Genomic DNA, 17,860 nt, shown 5'->3' with positions numbered 1-17,860 from the left:
GAATCTAATGAACAAACTGAACCAACAAGCATAATAGAGACAAACACACACATATAAAGCAGGAGGATAGCTATTGGGTAGGGGGAGCTTAGTGTGTGGAGGGATCAAGCAAAACAGAAAAAGGACTCCTGGACATGGACAACAGTGTGGTGATTGCTGGGGGGAGGGTGTATATGGAGGTTAAATGGTAAGGAAAATAATACAATAAAAAAAGAAAAAACAAAACACCTAGTTATTTACAAGAGTATACTCATAAGACTATCAGCTGACTTTTCAGCAGACACTTTGCAGACCAGAGGGATGATGAGAAGGAAAATTTTACAATAAGAATATCCAGCAAGGTTATCATTCAAAATTGAAGGAGCGATCAAGATTTTCTCAGACAAGCAAAAGTTAAGGGAGTTCCTCAGCACTAAACTGGCATTACCAGAAATATTAAAGGGAATTCTTTAAATGGAAAAGAAAAGGCCAAATCTAGAATTAATGAAAAAAATCTTACTGGTAAAGGCAATCATACAGTAAAGATAGTAGACCAACCACTTATAGATCTAATGTGAAAACAATTAAAATGGAAATAAGTACATACTTATCAATAATTACTTCAAATGGAAATTGACAAACTGACCAATTGAAAAAACATAGGGTGACTGAATGAATAAAAAATCAAGACCCCTATACATACTGCTTACATGAGACTCCAGATTGAAAGACACATAGAAATTAAAAGTAAAGGGAAGGAAAAGATATTTCATAAAAATGGAAAAGAAAAAGGGAAGCTGGGATAGCAATACTTATATCAGACAGAATAGACTTTAAAATAAGGATATACAACAAGAGGCAAAGAAGGATCCAGCATTTCCATATCTGGGGGATCATTGAAGAAAATGAAACATTAATTCAAAAACATATACATATGTACCTATATGTTCACTGCAGCATTATTTACAATAACCAAGTTACTGAATCAACCTAGGTGTATACCAATAGAGGAATGGATAAAGAAGTAGATATATATTGTGTCTGCATGCAGGCATGCATGTGTGCACATGCACACACACGCACACACACACTGAAATATTACTCAGTCATGAAAAATAATGAAATCTTGCCATTTGCAACAACATGGATATACCCAGAGGGTATTGTGCTAAATGAAATATGTTAGAAAAAGATAAATACTGTATCATTTCACTTACGTATGGATTCTAAAAAACTGAAGAAATGAACAAAGAAAACAAACAACCCATAGATACAGAAAAACTGATAATCGCCAAAGGGTTGAGGAGTGGGGGTAGGACAAAAAGGTTAAAGGGGTTAAGAAATACAAATTTATAGTTGTAATGTAAATAAGTCACAGGGATGAAAAGAACAGCATAGGAAATATCAATAATATCACAATAACTTTGTACTGTAACAGATGAATAGTGGACCTTCTGTGGTGATCACTTTGTAAGGTATATAAATGTAAAATCTCACTATGTTATACATCTGAAACTAATATAATATTGTATGTAAACTGTACTTTAATTCAAAAGAGCTTCACATTACAGAATAAAACTTAGACCTGAAGCCAGTAAAAAATAATTAATAAATAATTCTAAGTTTGGACTTCCTTACAGCTTTTGAAGTGATATTGGACTTAAGAAATCTCCCAGAAGATAGGACAGATATTACAGATTCAATGGAAACTACACACATCTTGGAGACTCCAATCTATGGGGAAGACTAACAAAATGGACCATACAGTGAAGAAGACACTGACAAAAATATGCCAGAAAACACATTTGGAATGGAATCAAGCACTTTCCTATTGCCTTATGAATTAGGGCACTGCCCCAAAGCAGGCTTAAATTAAACCCTTTTGAAATAGTTTATGGGAGATCCTTCCAAGTTTCTCTTTTAAGAATGCCCCCTTTAGATTTAAAACATGTTACTTTTTATTTCTTTTATTATTTTTGACACTTCATGCTCATGCTTGGACTGATAATGCCTTTTTTTGCATTTCCTAGAGAGTGGTTTCCTCAGCAAACTTATTCTGCTGTTGGGTTTGCCACCCAAAGCCCAACTCAGGATTAAATCATGGGGATCCTTTGGCCTCTCCAGTTTCCGATTTCACTATAATTCCCCCCTGCATTACTAGGCATACACATCACTAAATACTTAACTGCTTGCCTACACAACAGGTCTCACTTTGGAACCCATCTGTAAGAGCATCTCTTGAAATATGAAGCAGTCTACCTGGTTCACTTCAGTGGTGCCATCCTCTAGGTATTGCCTATACCACCTTCCAAAGACAGAAACCCTTCTTCCTCACATAAAGGCTTTCCTCCATTCTCTACCCACTTCTTTCTTTAGTAGACAGCAAGAATCTCTGGCCCCAGGGATAAGTAAGACTATACCCCTTGATAGCAGGAAGAAAGTACAGATGATAAGCCCTCCATCCATTTACTCTTGTAAGATCCCAAGGGCCCAGAGTTTTGAAGTGGGGAATTGTTACCATACGCAACCATCAGTTGGAGTGTGGGCCTTCATGGCCACTTTGGAAATGCAGGGCTCATGGGGGCTATGCAGAGGATGCAGGTGCACCAGGATCCAGGAGTGCCGCATGGACACCAACCAGCTTCCTCAGATATACAGGTGCTGTGTCCAGAACTGGGCAGCCGGCTGAGGCCTGTAACATCTCCAGGTTTCCTGAGGGTGTGTCCTGCAGCCCGCCTCCCACCACTGACCCTGATACCATACACAGTCAAGGATCACTGGGGTGTCTCCCTCATTGGCTCAGATGGTGACAAGGAGAGTTTCTTACACTGAGTGCAGCTAAAAGCTAGAAAGATGAATAGACAGGGCCCAAGCAAGCCAAAAGCTATAAAGCTGAATGGACAAGACTTAAGTGCACAAAAAGCTGGCAAGATAATTGGATAGAAAAGAAAAACCTTCTTTTTGCTATTCCTATAAGGACCATGGACTTGAGCAGGAAGGAGAGATGTTCTTTAAGACAGGAGTTCACCATTCTCCCAGGTCACAGCACCTGAATAAACGTCTTTCTTTTTTGCACGAGCCCCTGTCCAACAAGCTTGGCTTTCATTGCAACATGCAGCAGAACCTGCATTTCAGTTACATTATCACTGTTTCTAAGTTACATATTTGTAACACTAGTAATTTGTTTAATGTGTATCCCTCACCAGAGTGTAAGCCTCTCAAGGCAGGGACTTGTCATGATGCCTATTGTCATACCAGGAACAGACAACCTGCTCAATAAATATTTGTTGAACCAATCCAAGAAAAGCGACTCGGTCCAAAGAAGACTAAAAAGCCATTTGACTCATAAATTCTGACTTATGCAGAAATACCACCTTGACCTTCTCCCCTAGGCCCTGCCCACTGTGGAACATCAACAACCATGCAGCACTTGCTCAGGTTTAAGAATTCCCTTTAGTCCTGGATGTCCAACAACATCAAAAGAAAGCAGAGATTAGACAGGTTGACTTGTGGCCCCTATTCCATAAGATTTACCCTCTTTTAAATGCTGGGGGCTAGTTTTTTTAACTAACTTCTTGTTTATGTGGTCCTAGTGTCTTTCTCAGAGAAGAGCTGGGGTTTATTATTTCTTTTGAGAATCTCAAGTTCAAATAAAGCCTGTAAATAGGCATGCTGATCTTCCAAGTAACACAAAGTGAGGAGGATAAGAAGGATCTGGGCCTCTACTCCATCAGTGTTCCAGAGTCCAAGATGCCCCAGTAAAAATTTCTTGCTTCTGGGTCTTAAGTGTGTTTTTGTGTTCTTGTGTTCTTAATAAAATGCTCCTTCTTGGAGGAAGAAAACCTAAAGGAATAGGCAATTGGACAGCTAGTTGAGGACAGATTCTTTTGAAAAATGGAAAGCCAGGTAGTGAGGACAAATTTGTAAGGTACCCTCTCTTCCCTGGACCACCAGCACAACTTATTTGTATGTGTTTTGCCCATCTCAGAGTTCTTCCTTCATATGTACCTTCTACTGAATTTGGTATTCTGCTAATCTACCAAACTCCTAAGGGCAACATTGCTCAACCACTTATCTGGGTAGGGCATTGCTCAAAGTAGCACCCATTTCTCACCACTCACATGCCAAAGCTGTCAACTTCATCCAAGATGGATGTTGAAATCTCTAACTGTACCTTCACAACAGAAAATACTCGGTTTAAAACTAAGGAATTCAGCATTACCCAGATAATAGTATCTGAATATTTTATTAATTCAGTTTTCCTTATCTTGTGCTTTATGAAAACTTTCAAAGCACAGCAATTCAGCCAGTTCCACCAAGCCGTAAAAAGGGGCCAAAGAGATTTATATGTTAAAAAGACCATGTTTCTAATCAACAGAAATTATAATGTTTTAATACTGTTTGAGACCTTGTTATGTAGAAATGATTGTTTGAATTTGAGCCACAGACTAAGACCCTTTCATGATTGCTGTGTTTGCATCTCAGGGAGCAGATATATAATACTAAACCATGTGCAAAAGGACACACAGATGAGATTCTAGAGATGCCCCAAGGAGGATTATTTCTTTAATTCATCCCAACAAATAATGTGTTTTAAAATGCAAGGGCACAAGTCCTTTATATGAAGTTGTTATGGTTAAAGAAGGAAAACAGATATTTGTGTGCACAGATATAACATGACGTTTTCTTACAGTGAAAACAGTTGCCTCTGAAAAAAATCTTTAGAAGTCAGAGATGATGCCATGAGTAAATGGAGGCAAATAACGGATGTGGAGCAGCGTTTCAATGCAATTCATGGTGTCTGCACTATTCACTAGCCTTGTTTAATGACGTAAACCAGGGGGTTGTAGGAGGGGAGGTAGACAGACACACAACTCAAGAACACACTGCTCTTTATTTTCTACATGTGATGTCATAAGCAAGGGTTTTTCGTGTTGTAGTTTATCTCTAATAAATAAATATGTACAATATGCCAAGTTTACAAAATAGCAGAGGAAAATCTTTGTGTCACAAAAGATACACTTTTTCATTCATAATTTCATTCCTAGCTTATTGAACCAAAAACTCTATTTAGCAATGTCTAAAGGGGTGTACCTAGGTTTTTTGTTTTTTACTGGAAAGCAAAGCTATGAAATAAAAATTCCTCAGTTTCTTGATAATAAAGGGCCTGACTTGCCCTACTACTTATTACTAATCCATATTTAGTGTATTTCAGAAGTTGGAACCTGTCTGGAACAGCTCTCCTAATTCTATACTGAGCAAATAACCCCCAGCAGATCTTGTTAAAACACAGATGCTCATGGAGTAAGTGGGATGGAGCCCAAGTTTCTGCATTTCTAACCAGCTGCTGAAGGAGGAGGGAGAAAGCCCCCATTTCTTGCCAGGGAGCAAGTTCCAAGTGAATGAGGTTAGAAGACCCCTCTAAAGTGGGAGTAATTTTCAAGGGCTTGACCAAGATGAGGTCCTACGTTGGGCATCATCCAGGTTCCATCCCCAAATACCCAAATTCCGAAAAAACAGTAAAACTGGGTCTACTTTGCTTATACATCACAAAACCAGTGAGAGTCAAAACAGTAATTGGCATGAATCATGCAGCTCAAAACTTTCTTAAACTACCTCCTGAAAAGTGCTTCCTTTTTCTTTCAATCTAGAGCAATTGTGTGAACATTTCAACACTGTTAAAAATAACTAATAATAATATTAATAATTATTACATTTCAGCCCATATCAAAACAACAACAATAATAAAGCCCAGGCTTAATGTTTAAAAAATAAAAACTCCTTGGGTTTAAGCTCTATGACAGTCTAGCAACGTTAAGTTAACAAATGCCTCTCACACATCACCATTCTTGTTTTTAGTGTGTGTGTGTGTGGTGTTTTTTTTGTTTGTTTGTTTGTTTTGTTTTTGTTTTTTCCTGTGTCACATAAGAATTCTGCCTAGGCAAACAGCTAAGAGTAGAAGTAGGGTCAGACACAGGTAGGGTGAATCAGGTGCGTGAGTCCAGTTCCTGGGAAGGGAAAATTGGTAGGAATGAGAAGGAAAAATGAGGATAGGCTTTATAAATACAAAAGGCTGGGGGCGGGGGGATCACCAAGATAGTTACCACATGACAAGTTGGAGTATATAAATATATGAACAAGAAAAGTAAGAGAGAGAGATCAGAAGGAAAGGAGGGAGGGACTCAAACTGGGTATGAAGATATACAGGTAGGGAAAAAAGTCTTAAATACTTAAAAAGTAAATATTTTAGTCATCATCCATGACACAATTATACTTACTAGTCCATTGAATCACAATCTTCCCAAAGGCCACTGACCAATAATGCTCACCCCTCCTGCCCCATGGAAAGCATGGGACACTTTGAAATCTGCATATTCATTGTAAAATTGCCATCTCTGTCCACTAGTCTGGTGACAACATGAAGGTTATCCCCTAACCAGCTATTCCTAGAATCAAGGAAAGAAGGGATAGGGGGACTTCTCCAGTTTTTATGTAAGTTAAGACGCTTTGGGGTAGCCAGGGAGTAAGGCTGGGAGAGGAGGCTGGGAAATGAGAGACAGAAGGAAAGAAAAGGCCAAACCAACATCTGAGGCCAGGGAGTGAGGCCCCTCAGAGTTTCTGAGGCATCTGCTGCGTTCACACGTGCTGCATCACTACCTCCTTTGCAGGGACCCCGCACTTGTACTCCAGCACGGCCTGCATGGGGCCTTGCTTCCTACGCAGGTGGCAGAGGAGTGTCAAAAGCGCCACCACCAAAGACACGCTCAAGATGAAGATGCCAATGAGCACAGCCGAATGTATAGACCCTGCAGGCAACGGATTTGAGGTGGTGCCAGGAGTTGGGCTGACTGGGGGCTCCCCAGAGCCGCCCTCATTGTCACCGCTGCTCACCTTGGTGAGGTCACAATCGGTACCAGCCTGGGCTGAGTCAGGCCCGCAGATGCACTCGTAGGTGCCAGGGAGGTTTCTGCAGGAAACTGCACCCAGGCAGGTGTCATTGTCGCACTCGTCGATGTCGGTGCACATGAAGCCCTTGTCCAGAATGTAGCCCTCAGGGCACCGGCAGTCATCCTGGTTGTTGGGATAGCAGTCAGCTGGGCACGAAGTCTGGTTGCAGAACATCTGGCACTTGTGTGGTGCTTGGGGGTTGGGCGCAAAACCTTCAGCGCAGACGCAGCGGTAGTCAGTTTTGCCCCAGGGCTGGCACTGGTACTCGCAGTTAGTCCCGATGCACGGGTCCACAGACTCCACGCACTCACTACCTACCAGGTCGTAGCCAGGGTGGCAGTGGCACTCAAAGCCGCCCTGTATGTTGACACAGAGCTGCTGGCACGGACTGGGCACTTGCATACAGTCGTCTACATCCTCACACCGGTGCTGATCGGCAGCTAGCTTGTAGCCCGTCTCGCACATGCATGAGTAGGCGCTGGGCACGTCCTCGTTGGGGACGCAGAAGTGCTCGCAGAGTTTGTCGCACGAGTGTTCCGCACGCGCGGTGCAGGAGCGCCCATCTGCCTGAGGGTCGGTATCAGCGGGGCAGAGGCAGCTCGACATCCCAGCACTCCGGTTGCACATGTGCTGGCAGCCGCCGTTCTCCACACCGCAGTCCCAAGCGCCCGGCACCTTTCGGCCCCAGTGGGCCTCGGCCTCTCCTGGCCTCTCCTCGCACACTAGCTCCACTCCAAAGGCCGCCACTGCGGCGGTGCTACCCACTGGCAGCGCCTGAAAATCCGAGCCTTCGGCACCGAACGGGGTGGTGTAGGCGACCGAGACGCTGGCGGCCGCCGTGGCACTGGACTCCACAGCCAGAGGCTTGCAAGACGCTTCGAAGTGGAACTCGCAGAGGAAGCCATCGGCCTCCACAGCGCACGGCTCCTCCTTCCATACCGGCTCTCCCGGCGCGGGAGCCCCGGCCGCCAAGACGGAGACGCACAACGGACCGCAGAGAGGCGAAGTGGGGAGCCGCGCCCACCTGCTGTAGCTCGTGCGGTTGTCGCCCGTAACCCACTGGAAGCCGTGCAAGGGACCGAGATGCCCCGGGTCGCCGCAGCCAGGCGGGAGCTTCAGGCCAATCCAGAAGCGAGAGCTGTCGCCGCCGTCGCTGCTCAGTAGCAGGGAGATGACATCAGCTGCCACAGAGGAGCGCACAGTCATCAGGTGTCCCCGCAGGCGCTCACAGACCTGGCTGGCGGCGAGAAAGGTCGCAGGACCCGGGAAGAGCGCAAAGCAGTCTTGTTCCACGCACTGGCTGCCACGGGGCTGTGGCTCTGGAAGCGCAGGGAGACTCAGGGCGGCGGGACCCAACACGCTGAGGAGCAGGACCTGCAGCATGTTGTCCCGGCACGACGCGTGCAGGAGCCTGGGAGAGAGCAGGCGCCGCGACCGGTTCCTTGTCCGGCCGGTTCTGAAAGGTGCAGGGCGCTGGCGGCAACAAAGGTTCGCCTTTGTCCCAGAGCCGACGCATCGGGCCGCAAGCACAGCCACTGCGAAGCGGCCTTTGATATGCCGGTGGACCAGAGTCCGAGTTTATAAAAGCGCAGCCCTCCCTCCCTGGAGGTTCGGGGAAATGAAAGGAAGGAAGTGCCTGGTGGGAAGGGCTGATGCTGCATTCTCGGATTACTGGGTTCTCCGCACGCCTTGTGCCCGCCCTCAAGCCTGGGATCCCCTCTCCCGGAGGAGTAAACTCGGCCTGGGCGGTTGGCAGTCCCCGGGCGGGTCTGCCAGGCGCAGACACCACCTCTGTCAGCAAGGCGACACTTCCATCCACAGCATTGGGGCTCTCAGGCTCAGAGCCCATCTTAATCTCTTGGTCTTTTTTCTCTTTCTTCATAAATATACTGTTATCACCAATTTCAAGGACAACTCGTATTGCAGAATTCTAGGAAGTAGAGGCAGGGAGAGGAGGGCTTTGAATGACTGATAGGGGGAGGCCCCTGAGGGACCCTGGGAAAAGGGGTACGCCAAGGGGAAGCCTTTGGGAGGGGCAGTCTGGGATGTGGACGTCACAAAGACGCAATCACAAGGAGAGAGCTGAACCCTGCCTTAGCTCTGAAAATAGGTGTGCCCTAGGTCCCATAAACGCTAGCTGCCAAGACCAGACCTCGTCTCGTCGCCTGAGAAAGTCACAGGATACTTTCAGGGCCTCAAGGTCACCGTGCAGAAGCAGTGACAGACAAATTCCTGCTTAGGTCTCTAGGGGAGGGCGTGTTCGGTGGCACATTAGCCAGTCTGGTTTGTTTTTGCTCAGGTTCACAGAGGGGTAGTCCATCTTGAACCCCCAGAAGGGGCGCACGGGAGCCCTCGCTGGCAGGCACTGTTGGTTCCAAGCGGACCCTGCTCGGGTTTGTTAAGGATTTTTTTTTTTTCCTTTTGGCTGAAAGATCAGACTGGAGCAGAGGTGCATATAAATGTTACTTGTGCGGGGAAGGGCATTGAAGAGGACCGGCCCTATAGACTGGCAGGGTGGAGAGAGCAGGGAGAAGGAGATAGGAATCTGCCACTTTCGAGACCCTTTCTACTTACTCAACAAGAATGCGGAGGCGTGGGTCCAAAACGAAGTGAAGTAGAGGACAGTGGTGAATTTCTTTCCTTTTCTTTTTTTAAAATAACACCCTTTACCATCTCTCTCTTTGCTGTGGTCATCCACCCAAAGCACCAGGAGGAGGCGCTATTGAACTCTAAACAAAGCTCAAGAAGCTGGAGATCTTCAAACATGGACTGAAAGAGTAGAGTGTTGGAACTGCCTAGGCCTACCCTTGGGGCATGCAACTCAGCTCCAGGAAACCACACCTATTCCTTGGCCTACCCTAAGTCACATCTCCCTGGTTCTGCAGAAGCCAGACTTTTGAGTAGGAAAGTGTGGTGACATCCTCATGAGAGAAGGACAAGCATCTGCTGGCTGAATTTCACTGACCTATGGTGGAGGAAGGGGGCGAGTCATGGACATTGTAATTGGTCCCTCCCTGCACTCCCTGATGCCTGGAGGTTCCACAGAGCCTCCAGACATCCCGCTGAACTCTGCAAGATCCTGGGAAAGCTGCCCTAGCACCCTCACAGAATCTGGAAGAACAGGTCCGAAGCTCCCCAGAAAAGCAAGACTACTCCTTTGGGAAGAAGAAAGGAAGACCAGCAGCTTGGATAGTCAGGCTGTTCCCATTGGAAGCAGGGCAGGCTCTGGCCTCACATTGACTGGCTGCCTGGGCTGTCAGGGGTCATGACTCCTGTGCACAGCCTGCTCATTGGAGGCTGCCTCAGGTGCATCTGGCCCTGAGGCCTGCAGATGTGGTCTGACACCCACTGGGACACTACTAAAAGATGTCAGAAAGGAGGGACATTGTCTGGGTGCATGAGACAAGAAAGGAGACAGGACACCCTGATGCCAAATTAACTAAGAATTTCAAGACCATGACAGAAAAGCAGTAAACGAAGGATGGGGCCTTCTTGAGTTTGCCAGCCCTAAAAAAAAGCTGTAGGACATTCAAGCATCTGGTCTTGCCTCACGTCATGCTGGTTCACTTTTTGTATGGGTTCTAGCTTCACTATGACTGCCTTTGGTGGAACATGTCCTTCTGGTCTCCTTATGCACATTACTGATGATGGAAAGAAAAAGATATGAAAGATTAAAAGTCTGAGACAGCCCAAGTAGCTGAGTCCACATGAGAACTCAATGATGCCTGTGATATTTGGGCTAACCCTACATGAAGAAGTGTTGGATGTTTCCATATAGAAAGAAACCATGGCAACAACTGAAATGAGTGGCACATTGATTATGAGTGGGTTACCCTGCAAAAGGATGGATGGACACTCCCATTTGGCTTTTTCCACCCCTCACACTACCTCTAGTCTTCAGCACACATCACCCCTGCCTTCTGGGACGTTCCTTGTCAATCCGTACCCTTCTCCAAACATTGCTCTGAAGCTCTTTTGCATGTTTTAACCTACCCACATTTTATCTGCACCTCCTGCACAAGATGGGCCACTCCCTCTGTCTCCATGTGAAGGACACACTAGCTCCCTTTCTTTGGTCAGCCTCTGAGTTCACCACCCTCCCCAGAGTTCACCAGCCCAGGCCAGTTTTGCTGGAACAGCCCCTTAAAGAACACTGATTGTTTCCTAAGTACTGACACCAGTAACTTACTTTTAGTCTTCATTTTTCTGGATACATCTGTGCTGTTTATACTCTTGAATCATCACTATTCTTAAGTCTCTTCCTCCCATGTCTTTTAAAACATCTATCCTTCTGCCTCTCCTCTTCTCCTCCTGCCTAGGGTGGCCCATCTCACACTTCTCCCCAATGAAGGTGACCAGTCCTCAGGGTTTTGCCTGTGGTCTGCACCTGTTTCTTTACATCCACCTTTTTGTCAAATTAACACATTATCCTTGTAATGAGATATTGATGTCAAAGCAGACTGGAAGTGGGGTTCCCAGAAGGGACCCTCAAACCATTTTTTCCCTGTATCAATATTTGAGCCACTCCATTTGAAATCGTCACCTCCAAACTTCATGTTTCTTTGTCTTGTCTTTGCCCTTATCACTGCTTTTGTAAGACAGCTCTTTTCCTGATTTCTTTCTTTCTGGCTCTTCACTCCTCCTGACAGCATCTGGATCTTCATAGACCTCAGAGCATTCACATGATGTTGAAGGAGCCCAAGCTGTTTCCACTCCCTTCCCATTCAGCCTTGCCATGCTGAATATGCTTGCTCACTCTGCCTCTACTCTGTGGCCACAAAACAGAAAATTTTCACTCATGGGTCTGGGCTGTGGCTTGGACCCCATATCCCTCCTCACCCATAACTTTTAAAGCTGGTGTCCCACTGGTCCCTGTGTGTGCTTGAAGTCCTAGCTAGAGGGGGCCCTGCTGACTGTGGGAGAAATGCCTCATGCTGCCTCACCATCATTCCAGAGCTCCTGTCTTTTTCTCTTCCAGGAACATTTTTGTCTTTATGTCCTCTCCATCTACTAAAATCTGACCCTTCTTTCAAGGCACAGGTGATATGCTACCCTATTAGAAAGGATTTCTCGGTAACGAAACCAGAACTGATCTCTCTGTTCATAGAACTTTCTATCAATACTTTAAGCACTTACCTCACCTTCCCTGTTTTATAAGTCATCACATACTTAGGCTGTTTGCTAGACTTACAATCTAGTTTTTCTGGGGATCAAACACTGTTTTTATACATCTTTGTATCCCCACACAGCATGTTGTGTGCATAGATGGGGTTATTTGAGTGCCTGTTTTATATGACATTTTGTGCCCCACTGCCTTCAGTGTGACTTTCTCATGTTAACCTGTAAACACAGGATTGGGGACCTGGGGACCTCAGAACCTCAAAGTTAGGAGCATAAACTTTGAAGCGAACTTGGCTGGATTTGAGTCAAGTTCTGTCATTTATAAACTGTGTCATATTTGGCAAGTAACCCAGCTTGTCTGTGTCTCAGTTACCTCAACTGTGTGATGAGACTCATAATAGTCACCCTTCCACATGTTATTATGAGGATTAACTGAGTTATACATGTAAAGCATTTAGAACAGTTGAGCCATAGTAAGCTCTCATCAAGTTTTAGCTAAAAAAAGATACAATTGTGTCCCTAGAAATTGAATTTGGACTCTGATTGTGTTTAACATCCAGCATAGTTCCTGTCCTTAGTGGAGACTCGGTAAATCACTGGGGAAGACAATTTTCATTGAGTTAAATCTGACACTGGTTTTTTGACTAAATTTTGGCAACTGAATCCAAAAACGACCCTAGATTTCCTCTGTCACGTCATCTTTTTAAGGTACAGGGTACCCTCCCTTTGTCCCAAAAGTCATAAAAAATGTACATACAAAGGAAAATAAAGAAAAAATTATCTGAATATACTGTTTATTTACAGTTATTTTATTCATATAAAGGCTATATATTGTTACTGTAGATCAAATTGTATACAAGTAGTAAAGGTCTGCTACCAAACATACATATTAAGGTATTTTATCTTTTAAAATGACAGGCTAGGAAATGCCAAAAGATATACTTGAAACAGTCTCCTCCAGTTGGCAAAGCTTTAATAAATTGCTTTGCAAGGCCCAGTTTTATGTGAAGAGGTGGGAATATAATGTTCTTTCTGTCAACAGGTGGCTCATGTAGAATGTTTGGATCACCAGATTTGAGGTCAGATCTTTATTTTTTTTTTTACTTTTTATTTTTATTTATTTATTTATTTATTTTTGGTTTTTCAATTATGGTTGTCCCATTTTTCCCCCATTGCTCTCCCCCACCCAGCCAACCCCTTCTCCCATAATCATATCCTTCCCAGTTGTCCATGTCCATGAGTCACTTATACACATTCTTCGACTAAACCCTTCCCTTACTTATCCCCCTTCTCTCCCTCCCCCCTCCCCCCTAGTGACTGCTATTCTGCTCTTTGTTCTATTTAGTTCCTTTGTTTGTGTTGTTCTATAGTTTCCTGTATTAGGTGATATCATATGGTATTGTTCTTTCTTTATCTGGCTTATTTCACTAAGCATAATTCTCTCTAGTTCCATATATGTTGTTGCAAATGGCAGGAGTTCCTTCTTTCTTTCTGCTACATAGTATTCCATTGTGTAAATGTACCACAGTTTTTTGATCCACTCATCTACAGATGGGTATTTAGGCTGTTCCCAGCACTTAGCTATTGTAAACAGTGCTGCTATGAACATAGGTGTGCATAAGTTCTTTTGAATTAGTGTTTTAGGATTTTTTGGATATAATCCTAGCAATGGAATTGCTGGTTCAAAAGGCAGTTCCATTTTTAGTTTTTTGAGGTAATTCCATACTGTTTTCCATAGTGTCTGCACCAGTCTGCATTCCCACCAACAGTGCAGTAGGGTTCCTGTTTCTCCACATCCTCACCAGCACTTGTTGTTTGTTGATTTGTTGATGATGGCCATTCTGACTGGTGTAAAATGGTATCTCATTGTGGTTTTTATTTGCATCTCCCTGATGGCTAATGATGTTGAGCATTTTTTTATGTGTCTATGGATGATGTCAGATCTTGGAGGCCAATTTGACTCCACCCAATGCTTCTTATGAGCTCTGCTGTCCCACATACATATAAAACAGGGATACTTGGTGTATCCATGTTGCTGACCAAGAAGGAAGCAGACAATATTAAGGTCAACACAAATGATCCAATTGTGCTTGTGATATTGCAACAGATCAATGACTCTCTTTATGTCTTCATATTCTTCACAAAAACAAACTGAATGGCCAATTGTGACTGCAACAAATAAATTGCCATTGTGGAGGAGGACACACTTCATGCTCCACTTTGAGCTATCAATGAACAGTCACCATTCAGTTGTGTTATAGATTGGATTTCCCAATTTCTCCATTAAACCATGCATGTATGGCAATACACAAAGCCACTGTCATTTTGAAAGTACTGCAGAAATGCACCTTCTCTTGATCAAAAGTAGAATGCATTTGCTCCTTTTCAAGCAGGTTTTTCTTATGCAGTCTTGATGCTAGGAGTTCTGAAGCCTTTTTCAATAGTCGCAAATCTTGTGCCAAATCATTCAACTCATGCTGTATAGCAGAGGTGCCTCACACACCTTAGGTTTGGTTGGAAGTTGCTCTGACCAGCAGAGGCTTCATGAACACAGCAGAATAAACGTTTAACCAGGACATTTCATTATGTCTGGGGGAAGGAAGGTGACTGCTCTCCCTAGTGGAAAACAGCAGCTAAACCTTCATCCCTCATGCCTTTTATTGAGAAGGATACATACGAGAGATACAAGGTCAAAATTCATAAATTGTCAATTGCTTTTATGTGTTTGACAGTAACATATTACATGTACCAATACAGGGGTCACAGTGCCAGTCTGTGTCAGGATCTATAAAACATCTTGACCAGGCACAAGGTTTCATACACTTCTTGCTAGAGATTGTTTATGTTACATTAATGATAAAGAAAGCAGAGCAAGTTCTAAAGCATCATGAGCATAATAAGCATTCTTTAATCCAATTCCCATGGCAACTCTCTGAGTGGTTTTCAGTTATGTTCCACACACAACCTTATACTGAGATTTACAGACAAGCACAGCCGGAATGCTGGCAGCAGTCATGCTCAGGCTGGGGCTACAATTCCCTGAACCACAGGAATGGTTGCCCACATCTCCCCTTTTTTGGTTTTTGTGATGCCTATAGTAGATTGGCCTATGAAACTTGCTACTTGCTTTTCTCTAATACGATTATGGGTAAATAACTTGCAGATACATAGAAGGACACAGAGTATAGTAATGATTAAGAAACATTCCAGCTGCACCCATTATTCAAATACATAAATTTAGACCTTGAAACCAATGTTTAGGGTTAAGCCATTGAAGGTTATCATTTAGGGTTTGAAACACTTTTTGTTCAGCAAGCTGCTTAATGTCCATAAGCTGCTGATGGAGGTCAAACTTAAATTGATCAATTTGGCCTTCAAGGTTGGTAGAAAAGGCCCCTCAAAGACTATGTTGGATATCTGCCGAGGCATGCTGGCTGGAATTTCACCTCAAGGGAGTAACACAAAGTTTTGAAAACCATGAGTCACAAGTGAGCTGTTGCCTGGTAACCAGGGCATCCTGATGTTGCCCCAGCCACAGTACTGCCTATTCTATGGCTGAGAGTCGGGCCAGGATTTCCTGATCAATGTGAGTCTGCTGGATCATCTCCTGAGCGGTGTTGATGAGCAAGGCTTCCATTGTATGGGCAGGCTGGACAGACTCCACTAGGGCAGTCACAGTGGTGGCAGCTGTAGCAAGAACAATAACAGCAGAGATAATACAAGCAACAAGAGTGCCTATAAAGCATCAGACTCTAATCTCAGCAAGAGCTTGATTAAGTGTGGTGAAACCTCTAGGATCTCACCATTTCCTGGTGATATTAACTGGCAACCAAATTTTTTATGGCCTCTGCACCATAAAAGTGGTTGTTAAATCAATCTGAGTGACATTGGTCTGAGTAATGCAGCTAGTGTAAATAGAGCCAACAATAACATGAAGATAATATACATTAAAAGAATGATTATAATTAAGCTGTGTCACCCCAGGAATAGCACGAAACAAGTAAGGGTGAGAGGTGCACACTGTAACTCACGCCTTATTTAAGGTTTTGATGTAAAAGTAATCTTTTCCTGTCTCAGAATTCTGAGTATAAGAGAAAAGTCCTATAATTCTTTCTATAAATGAAAATCCCATTTTCCAGATGTTTGCATGCCATGGGCTACTATGATTTTGAGATGTAATGCAAATAATGGGTGCTCCAGTACCTAGCCATGTCCATGTTAGCTTGGAATAGGTAACATGGGGAAGTGCCTTAACTAGACCATTGCTGGTATTGCCTTTAATTTCCCAACAGGCTCCCCAGTTTTCAGCTTGTAAGGGAGTGCCAGGAATTCTTATAGTGGAGGCTTCTGTGCCTCTGCAGAATAACCAGGTAATAGCCTTTGCTGGTTGGTTAATTGGCTCACAAAGAGGCAACTCCGGGGGAGCACGGGCTGAGATTCAATATTCTTTTCAGATTCCAACTCTTCCTTTCATGGACATATTAGTTTGTTGCTTTCCGTTATAAACAGCATGAGCATAAAACTTACTCATTAAAGGTAACCACAAGGTGTCAGATAGCATGGAGAAGCATGCAGGCAAACACTTTGATATATACATAGTGTTGATAGAAATTGGAAACCAATGTTTGTTTACTTCTATAGGCCCGTCAGGTGGGAGCCAGGTGCCTCCTGTCCACTTGGTGTCATTCTTAGACAGGGGAGGCTCAGAGTTCCACCAAGTAAGGAGCTTAAAAACTGGTGGATCAAGTATATGGCTCCAATATACATGTTCTGTCTCAGCAGAGAGGCCTAGACCTCTAAGACAAATCAATATAGTTATAATTGTTAGATTTCTCATAGAATTAGAGGACACTATAGTTTAAAAAGCTACGGAATGGTTTTCAGGGGTGTCCAGTGCCCCAACAATTTCCATTACTTCCCCAGCTCTGTTAGTAAGGTTTCTTAAATCTACCCAAGTTACATTTCTAGATTCAGGGGGGTTTGCATTCCCCCCAGGTTCTCCTGCCCATCTCCTCTGATGCAGGGGCTGCGCTTGGTTCCATGCTTGATTCTGGCCTGGTTCTGAGCCTGGTTCTGGGTCTGGTTCCGATTCCAGCACTCGTTTATCACCAGCTGAGACAGCTGGTCAGTCAAGTCCTCGAGTTGCCTGATCCGTTCTGCATGGTCGTTCTCCTGGTGTTGGTCGCCCTCCATGGTACAGTTTCACTCCTTTGCTGGTAGCCACAAAGGTCCTGTAGAGGTAGAAACACAGGCCTATCCCCTACCCCAGGTTAGGAAGTCAACCAGGCCTTCCCAGTTCTGTGCTCCTTGAGGGTCCCGATACAACATGAGGGGGTGAGGTTTTTTTATCTTCTTGTCCATGACAATAGAAGTGTTTTTCTATAGAAGTAGTAAAGGAATCATCACAATTAAAAAAAATTAAGTATATATTGCTAGATTAGTTAGATTCTGTTGGGATGACTCCATACTTTCCCTTTTTTGTTTTTTGAGAGGGTTTTTAAAAGTAAGGTGGGCCGGTTCAACTATGGCTTGGCCTGTTGGATTATATGGAATTCCTGTTTTATGTTTAATATCCCATCTCTGCAAAAATTCTTGGGTGGAGTGGGATATATAACTTGGGCCATTGTCAGCTTTTATTTGCTGTGGCCATCCCAAGAAACTAAATGCCTTGAGCCAATGTGCTTGAATATGCTTAGCATATTCTCCTGTAAGTGTGGAGGCATGTAATGCTCCAGAACAAGTATCTGTAGATATATGGAGACATTTAAACTTTCCAAAAGGTGGATAATGAGTGACATCTGTTTGTCAAATT

General features: G+C 44.0%; 1 protein-coding gene across 3 annotated transcripts in view; it reads right to left on the bottom strand.

Moving 5' to 3' along the window:
* Positions 1-8,619, bottom strand: part of THBD (thrombomodulin) — a 155,923-nt gene extending 147,304 nt beyond the window's left edge. Inside the window, exon 1 of one of the 3 annotated variants that reach the window (XM_090285971.1) lies at positions 6,871-8,619. In XM_090285971.1, coding sequence (XP_090142097.1) covers positions 6,871-8,310 — 1,440 coding nt within the window. In that variant the 5' untranslated portion in view covers positions 8,311-8,619. Of the gene's footprint in view, positions 1-5,843 lie in introns of those variants that run through there. The other 2 variants (XM_090285972.1, XM_090285970.1) reach the window with 2 other exon arrangements.
* Positions 8,620-17,860: the final 9,241 nt, after the last annotated feature.

The sequence above is a fragment of the Furipterus horrens genome, unplaced genomic scaffold (genome assembly GCF_987537825.1).
Source record: "Furipterus horrens unplaced genomic scaffold, mFurHor1.1.pri manual_scaffold_8, whole genome shotgun sequence".
In the NCBI taxonomy this organism is placed as follows: Eukaryota; Metazoa; Chordata; class Mammalia; order Chiroptera; family Furipteridae; genus Furipterus; species Furipterus horrens.
This window is presented reverse-complemented; position numbering and strand designations above follow the sequence as displayed.